Source organism: Balaenoptera musculus, chromosome 10 (genome assembly GCF_009873245.2).
Source record: "Balaenoptera musculus isolate JJ_BM4_2016_0621 chromosome 10, mBalMus1.pri.v3, whole genome shotgun sequence".
Taxonomy (NCBI): Eukaryota; Metazoa; Chordata; class Mammalia; order Artiodactyla; family Balaenopteridae; genus Balaenoptera; species Balaenoptera musculus.
The window spans coordinates 30,402,514-30,424,251 of record NC_045794.1 but is presented as its reverse complement, the minus strand read 5'-3'; the positions used below and the strand labels follow the sequence as shown (position 1 = coordinate 30,424,251).

Sequence of the window (21,738 nt, the reverse complement as noted above, 5' to 3'; positions counted from 1 at the left end):
TAAAGTTGGCTTTGACTCCTGTATCTATTATCCCTGACTATACCTGCCCCCCCAGTAGGTAACAGGACCTTATTGATAAGCAAGTCCATCATAGAAAAACAGTTTGCAGGGCTAAATAATTATTTATGCTGAATGAGAAATTAATACTTGTTTCAATTTGTATCTTTTCATTGTCATTTATTTTATTTTTTACAATGTACCTTTTATTGAAGTATAGTTGATTTACAATGTTGTGTTAATTATTCCTGTACAGCAAAGTAATTTGGTTATAAATATATAACATATATATATATATATATATATATATACATACACACACACACACATTCTTTTTTAAAAAATTCCTCTCCTATGGTTTGTCATAGGATACTGAACATAGTTCTCTGTGCTATACAGTAGGATCTTTTTGTTTATCCATTCCATATATAATAGCTTACATCTGCTAACCCCAACCTCCCCCTCCCCCTTGGCAACCATAAGTCTGTTCTGTATGTCCATGAGTCTGTTTGTTTCACAGATAGGTTCATTTGTGTCATATTTTAGATTCCACATATATCCATATGATATCTCTAGTTGCATCCATGTTGCTGCCAATGGCCTTATTTCAGCCTTTTTTATGGCTGAGTAATATTCCAGTGTGTGTGTGTGTGTGTGTGTGTGTGTGTGTGTGTGTATACTCATTTTTATACATTCATCTGTCTATGGACATTTAGGTTTCTTCCATGTCTTGGCTATTGTAAATAGTGCTGCTATGAATATAGGAGTGCATGTATCTTTGCAAATTATAGCTTTATCTGGGTATATGACCAGGAGTGGGATTGCTGGATCATATGGCAACTCTATTTTTAGTTTTTTTGAGGAACCTTAATACTGTTTTCCATAGTGGCTGTAACAATTTACATTCTTACCAACAGTGTAAAATGGTTCCCTTTTCTTCACAACCTCTCCAGCATTTATTATTTATAGACTTTTTGATGATGGCCATTCTGACTGGTGTGAGGTGGTACCACATTATAGTTTTGATTTGCATTTCTCTAATTGTTAGGAATGATGAGCATCTTTCCATGTGCCCTTTGGCTATATGTGTGTTTTATTTGGAGAATTGTCTATGTAGGTCTTCTGCCCATTTTTCAATTGGGTTTTTTTTTTTTATTGTTGCTGTTATTGAATTGTAGGAACTGTTTGTATATTTTGCAAATTAAGCCCTTGTCAGTCACATCATTTTCAAATAGTTTCTCCCAGTCTATAGGTTGTCTTTTCGTTTTGCTTATGGTTTCCTTTGCTGTGCAAAAGCTTACAAGTTTGATTAGGTCCCATTTGTTTATTTTTGCTTTTATTTCTATTGCCTTGGGACATTGACCTAAGAAAACATTGGTACGATTTATGTCAGAGAATGTTTTGCCTGCATTCTCTTTTAGGAGTTTTATGGTGTCTTGCCTTATATTTAAGTTTTTAAGCCATTTTGAGTTTATTTTTGTGTATGTTGTGAGGGTGTGTTCTAACTTCATTTATTTACATGCAGCTGTCCAACTTTCCCAATACCACTTGCTGAAGAGATTGTCTTTTCCCCATTGTGTATTCTTGCCTCCTTTGTCAAAGATTAATTGTCCATAGGCGTGTGGGTTTATTTCTGGGCTCTCTGTTCCATTGATCCATATGTCTGTTTTTGTGCCAATACCACATTGTTTTGATTACCGTAGCTTTGTAATATTGTCTGAAGTCTGGGAGGGTTATGCCTCCTGCTCTGTTCTTCTTCCTCAGGATTGTTTGGCAATTCTGGGTCTTCCATGGTTCCATATAAATTTTAGAATTATTTGATCTAGTTCTGTGAAAAATGTCATGGGTAATTTGTTAGGGATCACATTAAATCTGTAGATTGCTTTGTGTACTATGGCCATTTTAACAGTATTAATTCTTCCAATCCAAGAATGTGGGATACCTTTCCATTTCTTTGAATTATCTTCAATTTCCTTTATTAATGTTTTGTAGTTCTCAGCATATAAGTCTTTCACCTCCTGGTGAAGTTTATTCCTGAGTATTTTATTTTATTTTTTGATGTGATTTTGAAAGGGATTGTTTGTTTGCATTCCCTTTCTGATATTTCATTGTTAGTGTAAAAAATACAACCCATTTCTGTATATTAATCTTGTAATCTGCTGCCTTGCTGAATTCATTTCAGTTCTTCTCTTCCAATTTGGATACCTTTTATTTCTTTTTCTTGCCTGCTTGCTATGGCTAGGACTTCCAATACTATATTGAATAGAAGAGGGAGAGTGGGCATCCTTATCTTGTTCCAGATTTTCGTGGGAAGGCTTTCAGCTTTGCACTGTTCTGTTGAGTATTATATTGGCTGTGGGTTTGTCATAAATAGCTTCTATTATGTGGAGATATGTTCCCTCTTTACCCACTGTGGTAAGAGTTTTTATCATGAATGGATGTTGAATTTTGTCAAATGCTTTTTCTGCATTTTTCAAGATGATCATGTGGTTTTATCTTTTCTTTTGCTGATGTGGTGTATCTCATTGATTGATTTGCTTATGTTGAACCATCCTTGTGAACTTGGAATGAATCCCACTTGGTTGTGGTGTATGATCTTTTTTATGTGTTGTATTTGGTTTGCTAACTTTTTTGAGAATTTTTGTGTCTACATTCACCAAAGTTGTTGGCCTGTAATTTTCTTTTTTGGTGGTGTCTTTGTCTGCTTTTGGTATCACGGTGATGGTGGCTTCATTAGAATGTCTTTGGGAGTGTTCTCTCCTCTTCAACTTTTTGGAAGAGTTTGGGATGGATCAGTGTAAGTTCTTCTTTGTATGTTTGGTAGAATTCTCCTGTGAAGCCATCTGGTCCTGGACTTTCATTGTCATTTATTCTAAAATATCAGAATTTCTTCAGAGGAAGTTGTCCTGGTAAATACTTGGTACTGATTTTCAACCCTGAAATAAACAATAAATGACAGTGCATGAGTTGACCTTTGGTCCCATTAACAAAACTAAGTCATGCTGCTGAGTACCAAATAAGTCTAGACAGGCTTGAAAGAAGACAGAGAAAGGGGAAAAAAGATAAAGTCCTGTGGGGTGAAAATGAAAAGGAGAGAGTTATCAGAAGGAAATGGTGGCAAATGGTAGGTGCCTCTGATAGTAGTAGACAGTCATTTCCAGAGTAAAAATTGAGCTAGGAAAAAAAATTATTGAGTACAATCAGAAAACTATTTACTGATTTTTTTCCTTAAGAAAATGGTCTCAAAGTTACTAGGTTAAATGCCTACTCTAAATTTGTCAGATTAAGCATACTTACTTTTGCAGGGTCTTGAATCAATGAAATTCCATTAATTGTGATTAGGTACTCACATTGTTGATAAAATTATCTTCTCAATAAATGTTTGCCAACAGGGTTGTGACCTGTTTGATAGTTAGCTACTATGTGTAATGTATTTTTCATGTTAATTAGTCAGAACCTTGTCACCAAGAATGAACCTGCATGCTCCAGGAAAGTGCATTCAGTAAGCTGTCTCATTTTTCCTCTGCCTCATATTCATGATTCACCCATCTGCAATAAAGCATATTGTATTATGAGCAGGTATCAAAAAATCTATTTTAAAATCTAAGAAGAGATGTAGAGAACAAATATATGGACACCAAGGGGGAAAAGGGGGATGGGATAAATTGGGAGATTGGGATTGACATATATACATTATTGATACTATGTATAAAATAGATAACTAATGAGAACCTACTGTATCGCTCAAGAAACTCTGCTCAGTGCTCTGTGGTGACCTAAATGGGATGGAGATCCAAAAAAGAGGAGATATATATATATACATATGGCTGATTCACTTTCTGCTGTACAGCAGAAACTAACACAACATTGTAAAGCAACTATACTCCAATAAAAATTAATTTAAATAGTAAAATCTAAGAGGAATATGAAATTCTAGTCCAAAGAGGGGTAATGACTGCTTTTTTGCTTTATTATTTATCACCTTTAATATTGTCATTATTCTCTTTTGCTCCTTTAAAATTGTTAACATTGCAGCTCCTATTACCCAAAGAAAGAATTATAATTCAAAATGAAAAATTTTAATGTATTTGTGCTTATTTTTAAGACCAAAATATGCATTGCTGGATGAATGCACCAGCGCTGTCAGCATTGATGTTGAAGGAAAGATATTTCAGGCTGCGAAAGGGACTGGAATTTCCTTACTTTCTATAACACACAGGCCTTCTCTTTGGTAAGTGTTTCCAATGCTCATTTATGATAGATGATTTTTCTTTATATTTCTGAAAGAATAACTTTGCCAAACTTTTTACTATAGAGCATAAGACATATCAGTTATTTTCTGCCTGTATTTCTGTTAATGTTAAACTATGTCTAGAAGAGTAAAATCGCTCTGAAGCTAAAGGATGAAGTTCATGTATTTGATAGCATATGACAGAGATTAGTGATCTTTTCTGTATACTTTTGAGTAACTATCTTTAGGGTTTTAAGGTTTCCAAAAATTTGACTGCCCAATGGGTGGGGCCTGACCAAAATTAAATTGAAAGCAATGTATTTCTGTGTCAAGGGAAAAATTGAAATGTGAAAACACTGCTATTAAAATATGAGAACTAATATAACAGTAATGGAAGAACAAAAGGTACCCCAAACCTAACATTATAACAATGAATTTTTTAAAAATTATCATCATATTCCAATAATTCTGAAAAGAAGTAGAAAACTCCAGTGAGTTTTTTAAACTGAAACAGTCATTATTCCATAGCATACACTGGGAAAGAATATATTTATATAATTTACATCATCTTTTTAGTTCTTTTTTAAAAATCCAGGAAAAAGAAATATCACAACTTGATATCCCTCCATATGATTAAGTTGGAGAAAGCACAGGAAAGAAAAAGCTTTTTTTTTTTGCTTTGTTTTAAGGAAAAATGAACAAAAATGTTTTATAAATAATATTTCATAAAACCTAATGGGCCCTCCCATCAGGAAACTTGCACAAGCCTCTTAGATAGCCTCACCCACCAGAGGGCAGACAGCAGAAGCAAGAAGAAATACAATCCTGCAGCCTGGAACAAAAACCATGTTCACAGACAGATAGACAAGATGAAAAAGCAGAGGGCTATGTACCAGATGAAGGAACAAGATAAAACCCCAGAAAAACAACGAAATGAAGTGGAGATAGGCAACCTTCCAGAAAAAGAATTCAGAATAATGATAGTGAAGATGATCCAGGACCTTGGAAAAAGAATGGAGGCAAAGATCGAGAAGATGCAAGAAATGTTTAACAAAGACCTAGAAGAATTAAAGAACAAACAAACAGAGATGAACAGTACAATAACTGAAATAAAAAATACACTAGAGGGAATCAATAGCAGAATAACTGAGGCAGAAGAACGGATAAGTGACCTGGAAGACAGAATGGTGCAATTCACTGCTGCAGAACAGAATAAAGAAAAAAGAGTGAAAAGAAATGAAGACAGCCTGAGGCCTCTGGGACAACATTAAACACAACAATATTCGCATTATGGGGGTCCCAGAAGGAGAAGAGAGAGTGAAAGGACGCGAGAAAGTATTTGAAGAGATTATAGTCGAAAACTTCCCTAACATGGGAAAGGAAATAGCCACCCAAGTCCAGGAAGCGGAGAGAGTCCCATACAGGATAAACCCAAGGAGAAACACTCTGAGACACATAGTAATCAAATTGGCAAAAATTAAAGACAAAGAAAAATTATTGAAAGCAGCAAGGGAAGAACGACATATAACATACAGGGGAACTCCCATAAGTTTAACAGCTGATTTCTCAACAGAAACTCTACAAGCCAGAAGGGAGTGGCTTGACATATTTAAAGTGATGAAAGGGAATAACCTACAACCAAGATTACTCTACCCAGCAAGGATCTCATTCAGATTCGATGGAGAAATCAAAAGCTTTTCAGACGAGCAAAAGCTAAGAGAATTCAACACCACCAAACCAACTCTACAACAAATGCTAAAGGAACTTCTCTAAGTGGGAAACACAAGAGAAGAAAAGGACCTACAAAAACAACCCAAAACAATTAAGAAAATGGTAATAGGAATTTACATATCAATAATTACCTTAAACATGAATGGATTAAGTGCTCCAACCAAAAGCCACAGGCTCACTGAATGGATACAAAAACAAGACCCACATATATGCTATCTACAAGAGACCCACTTCAGACCTAGGGACATGTACAGACTGAAAGAGAGGGGATGGAAAAAGATATTCCATACAAATGGAAATCAAAAGAAATCTGGAGTAGCAATACTCATATCAGATAAAATAGACTTTAAAATAAATAATGTTACAAGAGACAAGGAAGGACATTATATAATGATCAAGGGATCAATCCAAGAAGAAGATAAAACAATTATAAACGTATATGCACCCAACATAGGAGCACCTCAATACATAAGGCAACTGCTAACAGCTGTAAAAGAGGAAATCGACAGTAACACAAAAATAGTGGGGGACTTTAACACCTCACACCAATGGACAGATCATTGAAACAGAAAATAAGGGAATACAAGCTTTAAATGACACAAAAGACCAGATAGATTTAATTGATATTTATAGGACATTCCATCCCAAAACAGCTGATTACAGTTTCTTCTCAAGTGCGCACGAACATTCTCCAGGATAGATCACATCTTGGGTCACAAATCAAGCCTCAGTAAATTTAAGAAAATTGAAATCATATCAAGCATCTTTTCTGACCACAACGCTATGAGATTAGAAATGAATTACAGGAAAGAAACTGTAAAAAATGCAAACACATGGAGGCTAAACAATACGATACTAAATAACCAAGAGATCACTGAAGAAATCAAAGAGGAAATCAAAAAATACCTAGAGACAAATGACAATGAAAACACGACAATCCAAAACCTATGGGATGCAGCAAAAGCAGTTCTAAGAGGGAAGTTTATAGCAATACAATCCTACCTCAAGAAACAACAAACATCTCAAATAAACAACCTAACCTTACACCTAAAGGAACTAGAGAAAGAAGAACAAACAAAACCAAAAGTTAGTAGAAGGAAAGACATCATAAAGATCAGAGCAGAAATAAATGAAATAGAAACAAAGAAGACAATAGCAAAAATCAATAAAACTAAAAGCTGGTGCCTTGAGAAGATAAACAAAATAGATAAACCATTAGCCAGACTCATCAAGAAAAAGAGGGAGAGGACTCAAATCAATAAAATTAGAAATGAAACAGGAGAAGTTACAACTGACACTGCAGAAATACAAAGCATCCCAAGAGACTACTACAAGCAACTCTATGCCAATAAAATGGACAACCTGGAAGAAACAGACAAATTCTTAGAAAGGTATAAGCTTCCAAGACTGAACCAGGAAGAAATAGAAAATATGAACTGACCAATCACAAGCACTGAACTAGAACAAAAAAATCTTAAAATTTGTATGGAGACACAAAAGACCCCGAATAGCCAAAACGGTCTTGAGAGGAAAAATGGAGCTGGAGGAATCAGACTCCCTGTCTTCAGACTATACTACAAATCTACAGTAATCAAGACAATATGGTACTGGCAGAAAAACAGACATACAGATCAACGGAACAGGATAGAAAGCCCAGAGATAAACCCACGCACCTATGGTCAACTAATCTATGACAAAGGAGGCAAGGATATACAATGGAGAAAAGACTGTCTCTTCAATAAGTGGTGCTGGGAAAACTGGACAACTACATGTAAAAGAATGAAATTAGAACACTCCCTAACACCATACACAAAAATAAACTCTAAATGGAGTCAAGACCTAAATGTAAGACCAGACACTGTAAAACTCTTAGAGGAAAACATAGGAAGAGCGCTCTTTGACATAAATCACAGCAAGATCTTTTTTGATCCACCTCCTAGAGTAATGGAAATAAAAACAAAAATTAACAAATGGGACCTAATGAAACTTCAAAGCTTTTGCACAGCAAAGGAAACCATAAACAAGACGAAAAGACAACCCTCAGAATGGGAGAAGAAATTTGCAAACGAATCAATGGACAAAGGATTAATCTCCAAAATATATAAACAGCTCATGCAGCTCAATATTAAAAAAACAAACAACCCAATCCAAAAATGGGCAGAAGAAAAAAAAAAAAGCCTAATGGTGTTTTCCCTTTTTAAAAAATTACAATACCATTTTTATCATTCCCCTACTCTTTTATTGATTCATCATCATAATAATAGTTGCTAATGCAGATTCAGCACCTATTCTATTCCAGGCTCATTTTATTTAAGCCTAATGACAACGCTATAGAGTACAGGTAATCTAATTTTTCCCATTATACAGATGAAGAAACTGAGAGCTAGAAAAATGAGAAAAATAATTTACTATGATCATACTCCCTATACTCTAGTATATTGCTCTACGTATTATAAGGAACTCAAAATGTATCTCATGCATAAATCATAAAAACACTTTTTCATTCACACTACATTCTACTCTCTACATTCGCATTTCTATTTCATAAATCAAAATCTTTTCCTTTGACATGTTAGTAACTATATGATGGACTCTATATGCTTTGGCCTCCTATTTCCCAAGGGACAGGAAGGATTCTTCCTCTCTCTCTGACTGGAGCACTTTTTGGCATGTGGCTGATCACATTTATGCCAAAGCTGTCATTATATACACAACTTCATACCTAGACTAAGTAGCAAGCTTTATTTGAGTTAAAGCCTTTGGGTCTTTGAAGCCTTTCCAGACCCTTTACCTTATAGAAATGTTTACTTTAAAATTGTGAGTAAGCTGAGCATTCCGTGCAGATCAGGCTTTAATTGTTCAAACTTCTTTGACTGAATTCTACTTCTATAGAGAAGATAATAATCTATTTCACACTTTATTTAAACATTCAGATTTTTCATATTTTTCTTTCCTCAGATAATTTACCTGAAAATAGAGAATTTCATGAAGTGACCCTTTCTATGGAATTTTGTAGTTTGTCTCTCTGTTGTTAAAGAATTAATTAGCATCTGGAGTGTTAGGACCCTGATTTGCCAGTCTCCCCAGAGGCAGTCTGGATCTAGTCCAGGATGAGGTAGAGTCCATGTCAATGAGTGTGATTGCTCTGATTTCCCCTTGGATAAAACCAACAGGAACTGGTTTAAGACAGTTATGACATATGCCTGTGGAACCAGGCCAGAAGAACTCTTGAGTCCTTTCTGGCTGTTAGTCCTGGTGTTTTTCTGACTTCTATCAATGGGTTTATTATGCCTTCCTGTCATTTAGTTCCTATTCAAGTAGCCTAAAGGGACATTGGAAGCATATTCAGCCATTTTTTTTCTTAATTTAAGAACAAAGAGGTTTTTGTTGTTGTTATTGTTGTTTTTAAGACTTTTTTTTAGTTTTAGGTTCACAGAAAAATTGAAAGGAACAGAAATATGCCTATACTCTCTGCCCACACATGCATAGCCTCCCCCATTATCAACATCCCCCACCAGAGTGGTATAATTGTTACAATTGATGAACCTATACTGACACATCATTATCATCCAAAGTCCATAATTTACATTAGGGTACACTTAGTGTTGTGCAGTCTATGGGTTTGGACAAATTTATAATTACATGTATCTATCATTATCTAGAATATTTTCACTGCTCTAAAAATCCTCTGTGCTCTGCTTATTTATCCCTCCCTCCCCAACACCTAGAAACCACTCATCTTTAATATTTCCACAGTTTTTCCTTTTCCAGAATGTCATATACCTGAAACCATACAGTATGTGGCCTTTTCAAATTGGTTTCTTTAACTTGGTGATGATAGTCATTTAACTTTCTTCCATGTCTTTTCACAGCTTGCTAGCTCATTTCTTTTTAATGCTGAATAATATTCCACTGTTTTGATGTACACAGTTTGTTTATCCATTCACCTACTGAAGGACATTTGGTTGCCTCCAAGTTTTAGCAATTATGAATAAAGCTGTTATAAACATTCATATGCAGGTTTTCGTGTGGACATGAGTTCTCTCAAGTCCTTTGGGTAAATATCAAGGCGTTCAGTTACTGGATCGTACTGTTAAATGTATGATTAGTTTTGTAAGAAACTGCAAAACTGTCTTCCAAAGTAGCTCTACCATTTTTCATTACAACCAGCAATGAAAGAGAGTTCCTATTGGTCCACAGCTTTACATTTGGTGTTGTCAGTATTCTGGATTTTGGCCATTCAAATAGGTGGGTAGTGGACAATTTTTTAAACAAATAATAAAATCTAATTTTATACTTTCTAACAAGAAAAACATGTTTTTAATTGCAGCTACCCATAGTATATTTCCCCGTAAACTGAAAAGTGCATTAGTTCTACTTTATGAACTGGTTTAGTTATTTTAGGTTGTAGAAATCTATTATTTCTGATTATCCTTTCTTCCTACATGAAATTCTTATTTTCCCTGAAAAGATTTCAGAAGAGGAAAAATATGTATTATATTTTCCTCCATAACAGCAAATGGGTAATTGTTGATTGTAAAGATGAAAATCAATACCAGTATCTGAAGAGGTCAAAAATTATAGAAGCTTATTAAATTATGTGATTCTTGAATAGAATTACAATTTTATAATTATCACTATCCAGTGCTTTATCTTATTTGTGTAGAATGTCTGCAGATTATTTCCAAAGAGCCTCTGTTAAAATAGTGGTTTCTTTTAAATTCCTCTGACTAAGATAAACTCTGAAATATTATTTTAGCCCATAATATAGAACACACCTTTGAATATCAGGTCATGAAACACCTATACAGTTTCTTCCCCCATGTAAAAACCAAATAATGTTGTAGGACCAGAGTGATGAGCCAAACCTCCAATATAAATTGAAGATGGAAGTTGCTCAAGATCTGAACTACTGTGTTCTAAAATTGCTCCTGGTTGTAGATCCAAGGTTAGGAAAGCCCAAGAGAAGTTGAGAATGAAATAAACAAAATGATTTTTTTTTACTATTTTTTCTCTTTCTTATATCACCATCCTTCTTTTGTTTTTCCATTACTTTTGTTTTAGCTCTCATATTTTAATAGCATTTTTGTCACACTTAAATTTTTTCCCTTGATGTAGGAATACATTGTTTTCAATTTAATTTTTGTCAGGTCCCACCCATTGTGAGGTCAAATTTTTGGAAAACTTAAAACCCTAAAGACAGTTACTCAAAAGCATATGGAAAAGATTAATCTCTGTCATATGTTATCAAACACATGAACTTCAGCCTTCAGCTTGAGAGTGATATTTACTCTTTTAGACATAGTTTAACTTAGTTTAGTTTCCCCATCTTACAGCATGTTAAAACCATCCAGACAAAATGGGATGAAACCCAAATTTCTATAAATTGGTGAATGGATAAAATGTGTAATACAATGGAATATTATTCAGCCATAAAAATGAATTAAGTACTAGCACTACAACTAGATGAACTTTGAAGTCATTTTGTTGGGTGGAAGAAGTCAGTCACAAAAAGCCACATTTTGTATGAGTCCATATATATGAAATGTCCAGAACAGAAAAATCCATGGAGACATAAAGGAGATTGGTGGTTGGCAGGGGCTGAGCAGAAGGAGAAGTTGAGAGGGACTGGTAATGTGTATGAGATTTCTTTTTGGGGTGAAGAAAATATTCTGGAATTGGATAGTGCTGATGGTTGCATGAGCTTGTAAATATACCAAAAATCATTGAATTTTACATTTTAAAAGGATGAATTTATGGTATATGAATCATATCTCAGTTTAAAAATGGAGGTAAAAGCTACTTGATATACCCCCACTGATCATAGTAAATAATGACTGATGACAGCTTAAAAAAGAGCAGGAAGTGAGAAAAACTGTAAGAGAAAGACAAAAACTGAGGACACGTAAGAACATGTGCCTCTTCAGCATAGTGACAAAATGCAGTGGCTCAGCCATGCAAGGACAGCTCTGCCAGATTACCCTCTTTACACACACCCTACAATTCCCAGAGATTGGTGTCCTTAGCCTTCATTTAGGAGAAGGTGAATTGCCTTCTGTCTCATCAATAAAGTCATCTCCATGCCTCTCTGAAGTTCCTAATTATGAACTTGAGCCATGAGAAAAGAGATTAAGTTATTTGAAAGCATGGAAGTATTGATAGCTGAAGATTTCTATCAGTTCATTTTTTTTTAATGTTTTAAAACTTTAATTTTTGAGAAATTTTTACTTGACTAACTCATTCCCAAAGGATGGTGTACTAATGAATTGGTATTGTATTTCCTTTATTTTTCTTAGTTATTTTTTTAATAGCCTTTTAAATTTTTACTTTCTTCCCTCTGCTTCCTTTCCTTATTCCCATTCTAAGTATGCTTTGATATTTATTCATACTGGACTATGAATATAAATAGATGCAACAGTATGTCTTCCTTTGCAATTCACGTATACTCAGAATATAAAATAAATTTAATACAAGCAATAGAATTTCCTAGAGGCTAGACTAATGACTTCTGGAGTAAAAAAAAATCACAATACTTTACCTTTTGAGGGATTCTTGAAAATCAAATGTAAAATAGGCACCTTACTTAAAATTTGCCTTTGGATATCAATTAGAATGATAAATCTATAACTAAAATGGCTTTTTGTAATTATTGCTAATAATATTATTTCATTTTGATTATGCAGGAAATACCACACTCATTTATTACAGTTTGATGGTGAAGGAGGTTGGCGCTTTGAACAATTGGACACTGCTATTCGTTTAACACTAAGTGAAGAAAAACAAAAGCTAGAATCTCAGCTAGCTGGAATTCCCAAAATGCAGCAGAGACTCAATGAACTATGTAAAATTTTGGGAGAAGACTCGGTGCTGAAAACAATAAAAAATGAAGATGAGACATCCTAACTTATTTTGACATGTTTTAAAAGTTAATTTTTAGTTAAAGGCTCAGAGACACTGTTATAGGGCATGCATTGTGTTAAGCTAAGCAGAGAGGAAAAAAAGACAGCAAGAAATGTTTTATAAGATTTTAGCATCAAGGAAATATAAGATCTGACTTTTCAGAAGAAAATAAACAAATGCATTATGTAAGATTAGTCATTATGGCTTATACTAATTCCTAGTGAAAGCCTAATTCACATGTAAAACAGGATTTTCTAGGTAAATTCATGATGAATACTAGATTTGCTAATGTGTATGTGTTGTGTCTGAAATTCTTAACAAACATGGGACATATCTTGAGAATGGACAACTTAAGAGCAGTGTTTGGGTTGAAACAAGGTGCAGAAAATTAGAAGTTTGAGTAACATTTCTGTCCATTTATGGTTTTTAGATTTAACAGCTAGAATTCATGTTCCTTTATTGCTAGTGGTCAACTAAAACCTGTGTACAAAACCGCTAACAGTTTGATAGATAATTTCAATACAAAAGAAATTCTTTTAATGGCAGGGGTTGAAAGAAAAAAGCATGGCTATACTTCTTTTATATGTATAAAATATCCTATTTTTAATTTTAGATTTTGAGCATCTCGTGGGCACATAAATTCATTTTAATGAGACTCTTACATATTTGTTAATAAACTTTCATTTTAAAAAGAGAATTGCCAATACAGAAAAGGAGTATCCAAACAATGTTTGTCTCAGCCTGTTACTTTACTTGGAAGGATTATTTATTGCAAATTCTGTCCAGAAATACTTAGCTTGTTTTTGTCCCCAAAGGAGGAGTCCACCACATTTTGAAAATAGCAGTGCTATAATAGAATAGAGGGATTTTCAAAATGATAGTAGTAATAACATACATTGGAATAGTACTTTATAATTTACAATCCTCACTTACATCAATTAATTTTAATCCTGTGGCAAACTTTTGAGGCAAATATTTTTTTTCCTAGTTTGCTTTTGAGAAAATTGACACTCAGATTTGCCCTAATCATGCAGTTTATTTAGGGGCAGATCCAGGGGTCAAATGAATTTCCCCTGTTTCCCTGGTTCAGTGCTATTTTCATTATTATCCTTGAAATTCAACTGGGCTATAATAGCAATAAAAGTTAGATGTTGAAAAGAGAATAAATTTAGTAATGTTAGTGTTATTGTTATTTGATTATTGTTTACAAGGTATGGAAATTTAAGTACAAAATGGAAAGGTTATTGATCTGTGGTTTAAAATAGGGCAGGAAAGTTAGCAAATCTTTCAGCAGCTATGCACTTATATGCAATATTAATGTACCCCTACAACCAGCATTCAGAAGAGGAATTGCGTTATAAATCAATTTAATATTTATTGAACATAATGAGAAAGAATCTATATGGAATAGTCATATGAAATAAATCTTATATATTCAATTGCCTTGGAGTTGGAAGTATGAAAGCCAAGACTACCATTTTAATCTCCTACTGCCTATGCCACCATGTTGATAGGCCAGGGAAAATGGGAATGCTGTTATTAGTGGTTTAGGATTTTATTTGCATATTTAGACACAGCCATAATAGATGCTAAGTCAGTGATTCTCAGACTTTTTCAGCTGGTAGAGTACCTGGATGTCATTCATGATGCTTGTAATAGAACATGTAATAGAATCATGACATTTTCATATTTTCAATTCTTCCATGCTAAGACATTTTTAATTATCAATAAATGTAACCACCTTATGTGAAGGAATGTAATATAAAATCAAAACCAGTACATCTAAGTTTTTCTGTTAGTATCATTAGCTGTTCATTTATTCATTTGTCAGTTACTACTACTTCCTATTAGAAAAGTGAGGCAGACATCAAAGGTTTAAAAAAAAAAATGCATGGAACCAAAACTTAAACTTGATAAAAATTATTCATTAATCTAAGTTCTATATTAGCAGTTATTCAGTTTATATGGCTGTAGGGAAAATTCTGGGGCAAGTAGCTTAAGTTAATTTTTAAAGTTATAAGAAGAAAATGAAAAGTCTTCATTTGAAATATGTACATAATTTTTATGCCTTAATTTTCTTAATTTGAAAAATAAAGCATTTAGGAACCAATATATTGTGTTTTGAAACTTTGAAAAGAATGCCAAAACAAATATTAGAGTTTTAATTAGCCCTTATTTAATATATCCTACCAACTGGCTGAAGTAAAGAACTCATTATTTATAATGTACAGGATTCAAGGATGTTTAAAATTCTGTATTAAAAGCTATACACACTGCAGTTTAAATGTTAAAGTTCTAAGAGAAACATGTTTTACATGTGCTTTTTTGTGCCTGTTTTTTTTTTTTTTTTTTCTGAATTTTCTTCCATGACCAATATCCTCTAACTTGCAGGGGGAAAAAATCTTTAATTTGAATTTGTATTTATGTTTCATTTAACTGTTTATAAAATGGTCCAATGAGTACACCATATTTTACTATTTTTATAGTTATATTTTGTGAAAAATGTGAACAAGATTGAGAAATGAAGTAGCCATCTTTGAATATAGATGAGGAAAGGAAAAAAAGAATATTTCAATTTTCAAACAAGTTTTACCATGTTATCTATTTGCCCCAATTATTTTGACTTCCGTTTGTTTTGTTTTGTTTTGGTCAAAAAAAGCTGTAAGTTTATAGAGCTCGATTTTTAAATGTGCTTTTTTTTGTTAACTTATAAACTTGGAAAATAAGTTGCATTCTATGAAAATGTTGCGTTACGTTTCTACAGCATATAATGCCAAGCATGAGTCTAAATAGTGTGCATTCTTGTCGACAAGATAATGTGTAAAAATCTTTCTCCATTAATCTCAAAGAGAATGATATATCTTGAAATTCAACCCGAGTTTACATTTGTTTCCAATGGGAATGGTTTTCCCTTGATAGTAATTTAGTTTTTGTGTCAAATTTTGTTCTTCCAGTAAAGGTATAAATGAACATGTTAGTTTTTTTTTGAGACTTTGATTCCAAATATAATTTCATATTTGGCAATAGTTTTAGCTTATTAAAACCTGTTTGGAATAGTTTTTTGATTCCATAAGCCTAGAAAAATTTGTTACACATTGGAACACCAATCCAGAGAATGTTACACACTTCTGAGATACACATAAAATGGTAATGGTTATTAAACTATCGATTAAAAGAGATGTCTTTGATATAACTACCTTATGGGCAAAATTATTTTCATTTAGAAGTGTAAAGTACTTTCACATAACCCAGAGTATTTACAGGTCTGATGATTTACATTTAGGTATGATTAAGAGTTGTAATGTTTGCCACATGAGAACTTTCAGGTGGATGTATAAAATATTTTTATTAAAAGCATCCCTTCTTCATTGCTGGTGCCTTTCCTGATTACCAAGTACAAAACGGCTTTACAGTTTTTATTGTGAAATTTTCAAAACCAATTATCTATACTTTTAAGCAGGGGTTGAGTAGTAGTTGTATTAATGAAAGCAAATGAGAAAAATGTCCTTAATGGTAAAAATCACTATGTGACTAAGCTACAATGTGGTTATGGTGTGAATACATTATAATATAGTCTCCATCCAGTATGCAGTTATTTGAGCTCAGCATTACTTGTGAGTTCCTAAATCATCATGAAAAAAACTTGATTAATCAAAGGAATTACAGATTATTCCAGTGATAGAAAATATCCTCTTTCTATATTTTAAATGATTCTGTTGGGTGTCTACATACAACTCAGTTACAAGTTGTATCATGCACAATTTTGTCAAGTACTGTGCACAGTAGTCACCAAATAGTTGTTTAAATATTTATTTTCTTTATTAATTCAACACATTTATTTATTAAGTACCAACTTATGCCAGACACTGTGCTATGTTCTAGGAATGAATAAAATATGGTCCCTCTCCCAAGAAGCTTACGGTCCACTGAAAATTAGGAAAATGAGTACCTTCATTCAGAGAAAAATTCAATAGCTGCTATTTATTATTTACCACGTAGGCACAAAGCATTGCATATACATTGACTCATTAAATCTTCACAAAACTCTAATAAAAAAGGAAAGTGAGAACAGAGAAGTTAAGCAATTCATCCAACCTAATGCAGCTACTAAGCTATGGAGCTGAAATTTGAACCTAGAAATATTCGATTACAAAGCCTTTGCAACTCCCCATCACCTTCCTTTTAATTTGTTTAGGTCATTTTTCATTTTATTAATTCAGTAAATATTTATTGACACATTCAAGGTACCAGTTACCATGCTAGGGATTCAGAAGTGAAGGAGACAAACCTTATCTCAGCCCTCATGAAACCTTTTAGTACCTCAATACTAAACAATTTTATGCCTGTTAGATATTGTGGTCCCATCTAAATGGTATATTTGTTTTATAGTGTCTTCTCAGTTCTTCTATTTCTTGCCTAAGACCACTCTCTTGCAATATTTAAGCAATAAACATTTTTTGGCAGCAGAATTCCCTTGATTATACACTTAAGGGCTTCATAAGCCTCATGCCCTCCAACTTGGTCTAAATTACAAGGTCCAATAAAGCCAGTCTGTAGGACTATATCATCCTTCACCAGTAGGTGCTCCCATACATTTAGCATGTTGTCTTGAAACCTGAGAAATATAAGCTTCTCAAGTTCAGATGATGTAAAGTGAGCCAGTTTTGTACAACGAAAAACATCTCTCTCGTGTTAACACAAAATGAAGATAACTACAGCAGAAAAGTTCTAAAAAGCAAAACACAAAGCAAAACAAAAACAACCAAAAAATCCCCAATAATTATAAAAGTAAATAGACAAGGGTTCCAGAGTTAAACATATTTAAAATTATATGCTTTATTTCTGTACTTGTGTTCTAATGTAGGTGATATGATGATTAAGTATTCACCTTATGTATTTTTATGTAATTTAATGCCTATAAAATAGATAAGGCATCAATGAGGCAATAAAATATTAAACACTAAATGATATTCACTTGGATCTATCATTTAATTACAGTTTGATCTGTATAAAAGAGGAGACAACCTTATATATCAAATATATTATTTAATTTTTACATATTGAATATATTAAACTTAATACTTAAAAAGTATTGGGTCTAGACATTATGCAGATGTATAAAGTTAGACAAGTTTACACTAGAAATGTGTCAGAACTCACACAGGGTGAGGCAAAAGAAGTCCTATAATCAGATGACATTTTGTTGGGAAACTAATGTAATGGGAACTTTTGCAACACAGATATTGATAATTCAAGAGTAATAAAAACTGTTGAAACAATAATCAAAGTCCCCTTGTTTAAGACAGCTTGTTGCTCAATATGGGAAAAGTTTCCAAGATCCATGTAAGTGGGGTTTAGATAAATGAGGTTAATGTAGATCCAAACAGATACATATATTTTCCTGCAACCTAACACACACACACACACCTTAGAAGTTTAATAGTTTAATACAAAAGCAGCATAACGATTTTGAGAACTAAAGTAACTGAAGAATTATTTTTATTGTGATAAAAAAACATAAAGTTTAAAGTTTACCATCTTAACCATTTTCAAGTGTATTTTTCAGTAGAGTTAACTACATTCACATTGTTGTGAAACAGATTTCTAGTATTTTTTATCTTATAAATCTGAAATTTTATCAATAACTCCTCTTTCCCCCTCCCCCCAGCCCCTGGTAACCATTATTCTACTTTCATGAATTTGCCAATGTTAGATACATCATCTAAGTAGAATCATACAGAATTTGTCTTTTTTAAACTGGCTCATTTCATTTAGCATAATGTCCTCAAGTTTAATCCATATTGTGGCTTGTGAAAAGATTTCCTTCCTTTTGAAGGCTGAATAATATTCCATTGTATGTATTACCACCTTTCGTTTATCTTTTCATCTGTTGAAAGAATAGGTTACTTATTCCTCTTGGATATTGTGTATAGTGCTGCTATGAACATGGGTGTGCAAATATCTCAAGACCTTGCTTTCAATTATTTTGAATATATATCCAGGTATGAGATTGTTGGTTCATATGGTAGTTCTGTTTTTAATTTTTGAGAAACCTCCATTCTATTTTCCATGATGGCTGTACCCATTTACATTCCCTCCAACAATGCACAGGGATTCTCTTTCTCCACATCCTAACCAACACTTGTTGGTTATCACTTGTCTTTTTGATGATAGTCATTCCAACAGATGTGAGGTTATGTGTCACTGTGGTTTTGATTTGCATCTCTCTGATTATTAGTAATGTTGAGCATTTTTTCACATGCTTCTTTGTCATTTGTATGTCCTCTTTGGAGAAATGTCTATTCAAGTCCTTTGCCTGAAGAATTTTTTAATTAAAACTTGTTTCATGATGTTTAGGACTGCAGTCTGTTTCCTTTGCTTCCAAAACTGTCTCCCCTTACCCCTCATCCATCCTTCTGCACCTCATTCCTTTGGCTGTACATGGCAGGTGTTCCCTTTTATTTCCTCCTTTATTCATTTTCTTTCTCAAATCAGGAATGTCTTTTTTCCACCAACTTCATCTACCAAAACTCTATCTAGCTTTAAGGATGTCTTAAATTATTTCCAGTTAAACAAAACTCTTTCTTTTTTAATGCTTACAGAGCACTTTATTTAAAATCCTGTCATCACATTTATCACATGCTACCTTTTATTCAATTTTATTCATTTGTCACATAATCTAAAATAACCCCCCAACAAGTTTCTCTCTATCACATCAGTTTTATTTATGAAACTCATTTCTCCATTTATCTTATTCATTAATTTCTTAGTTGTTTCTCTCTGTCTACTACCTATGCCCTCCATAGACTGTGAACTCTGGACCAGGAATTTGCTTGTATTATTTATGGCAATATCTATAGCACCTAGAACAATACATGGCAGTTGGAGGACATTTAAAAAGTATTTGTTCAATAGGTGCATAAATGGATGAGTAAACAAATGAATAAAAATAGTGCAAAAGAACAAAAATGAATGAATGAAAGAATGAAAATGAATTAATGAGAATGAGTGAAATCACTGAGGAAGAGATATAAAAAGAAGTGCATTCTCTCCTTCATATCCGCATAAACTAAACCCATACTGCTAGGTAAAACTATAATGTGTATTTTTTTTCTTTTCTGCTGAAAAAACTTGAGCATCGTGGGATTTCATACTATTTGTTTCATCCACCTTCTTTCCTTTTCTCTAGAATAAGTTAAGAAATAATACACTGGTCTCAGTCTTCCCAACAGGATGCTGATTATAAAAGTTCCACATAATTTGCTGATTCAGTAGAAATTAGATATCACATTAACTGTCTAATTGGATCACCTAGCTCCATGTTTTCTTTCTTTCTGAGATCCCACAAGTGTATATCCTTCCTCTTTCTACTTCTCTGGGTAGGTGTCAACACCCCTCAAGTCAGATAGAATAGGCCTAGGAATTCGTAGATCCTATACCCTCATTATTATCAATCCCAATGACCATAAAGAGGTCTTTCTCCAAATTAGAGACATGAATAGACTTTTGCTTTCTTTAATGTTTACATAAAATTCAATAGCAACTGAACAACTTCACCCTAACGACCACTAGACTCCTGATGGTAAGAACAAAAGCGTGAATTCAAAGGCTAAAGCAATTCAATTCCAACCCATAACAGAGTCTATTAGAATGCAGCACTTCTTCTCGCCTCACAACAAGCCTCAGGTGTAGGCTATGTTGGGCAGTGATTTGTGAAATGCAGCAGGACCCTGTGGGGTCCTCCCAGGTATAAATTCTTTCCGTGTCCTCTTTTTCTTTTTTGTAGGAAATAAGGTTCGTTCAGCCTCCCTGACCTTCGCTGAGTTCCAAAGGGCAGATTCAAAGAGCTGCTTATCAGAGAAGGGAGGGAATGCAGAAACAAAGAGGAGCAGTCAAGAAACAGTAGTGCAGCCATGGGGCAGGGTCCTGGTTTCTCCTCAAGGAATATATATAACAGAATACCTTTGAATTCTTCTGAAGGAGAAAAGGCCCCCAACCAGGTGGAGGATGATAACTTCAGACTGAGCACAAGGGTCCTGGAACACTGCCCTGGTTACCTCACCACCAACCAATCAGAAGAAAATCTGCACACAGTGGAAGGTAACAATGGCTCTGACCCCCCTCCCCAGATGATTCTCCCTTTAAAAACTTTCATGGCTGAGCAGAATATTTGGAGGTGGTTTTTGGACATGAGTGCACATTCTCCCCAGGTTTCTGGCTTCCTGAAAAAAAGTAGCTTTTTCCTTTTCCCTTTCATCTCTTGAGTATTGGCTTTCAAGTGGCGAGCAGCTGAACCTGAGCAGTGACATTAGGAAAACAGACTTTGGAGAAAGACTGTTTTGTTGAATCCTGCCTCTGCCACCTCCCTGATGACCATGTTACTTAATCTCTCCATCCCTTGGGTTTCTCATTTTTAAAATAGAGATAGAGATTAACCAAGATGGCAGAGTAGAAGGACGTGCTCTCACTCCCACTTGCGAGAGCACCAGAATCACAACTGGCTGCTGGACAATCATCAACAGGAAGACACTGGACTTCACCAAGGAGGATACCCCACGTCCAAGGACAGAGGAGAAGCTACAGTGAGATGGTAGGAGGGGCGCAATCAGAGTAAAATCAAATCCCATAACTGCTGGTCGGTTGACTCACAGACTGGCGAACATTTATACCACAGAAGTCCACCCATTGGAGTGAAGGTTCTGAGCCCCACGTCAGGCTTCCCAACCTGAGGGTCCGGCAATGAGAGGAAGAATTCATAGAGAATCAGACTTTGAAGCCTAGTGGGAATTGATTGCAGGACTTCGACAGGACTGGGGGAAACAGAGACCCCACTCTTGCAGGGCGCACATGGAATAGTGTGCGCATTGGGACCTGGGGGA

General features: G+C 34.2%; 1 protein-coding gene across 1 annotated transcript in view; it reads left to right on the top strand.

Moving 5' to 3' along the window:
- ABCD2 (ATP binding cassette subfamily D member 2) overlaps positions 1-13,438 on the top strand; it is an 87,917-nt gene extending 74,479 nt beyond the window's left edge. Inside the window, exons 9-10 of the mRNA XM_036866363.1 lie at positions 4,103-4,228; positions 12,643-13,438. Of these exons, the coding sequence (XP_036722258.1) occupies positions 4,103-4,228; positions 12,643-12,862 (346 nt within the window). The 3' untranslated portion in view covers positions 12,863-13,438. The remainder of the gene's footprint in view (positions 1-4,102; positions 4,229-12,642) is intronic.
- The last annotated feature ends 8,300 nt before the right edge of the window (positions 13,439-21,738 follow it).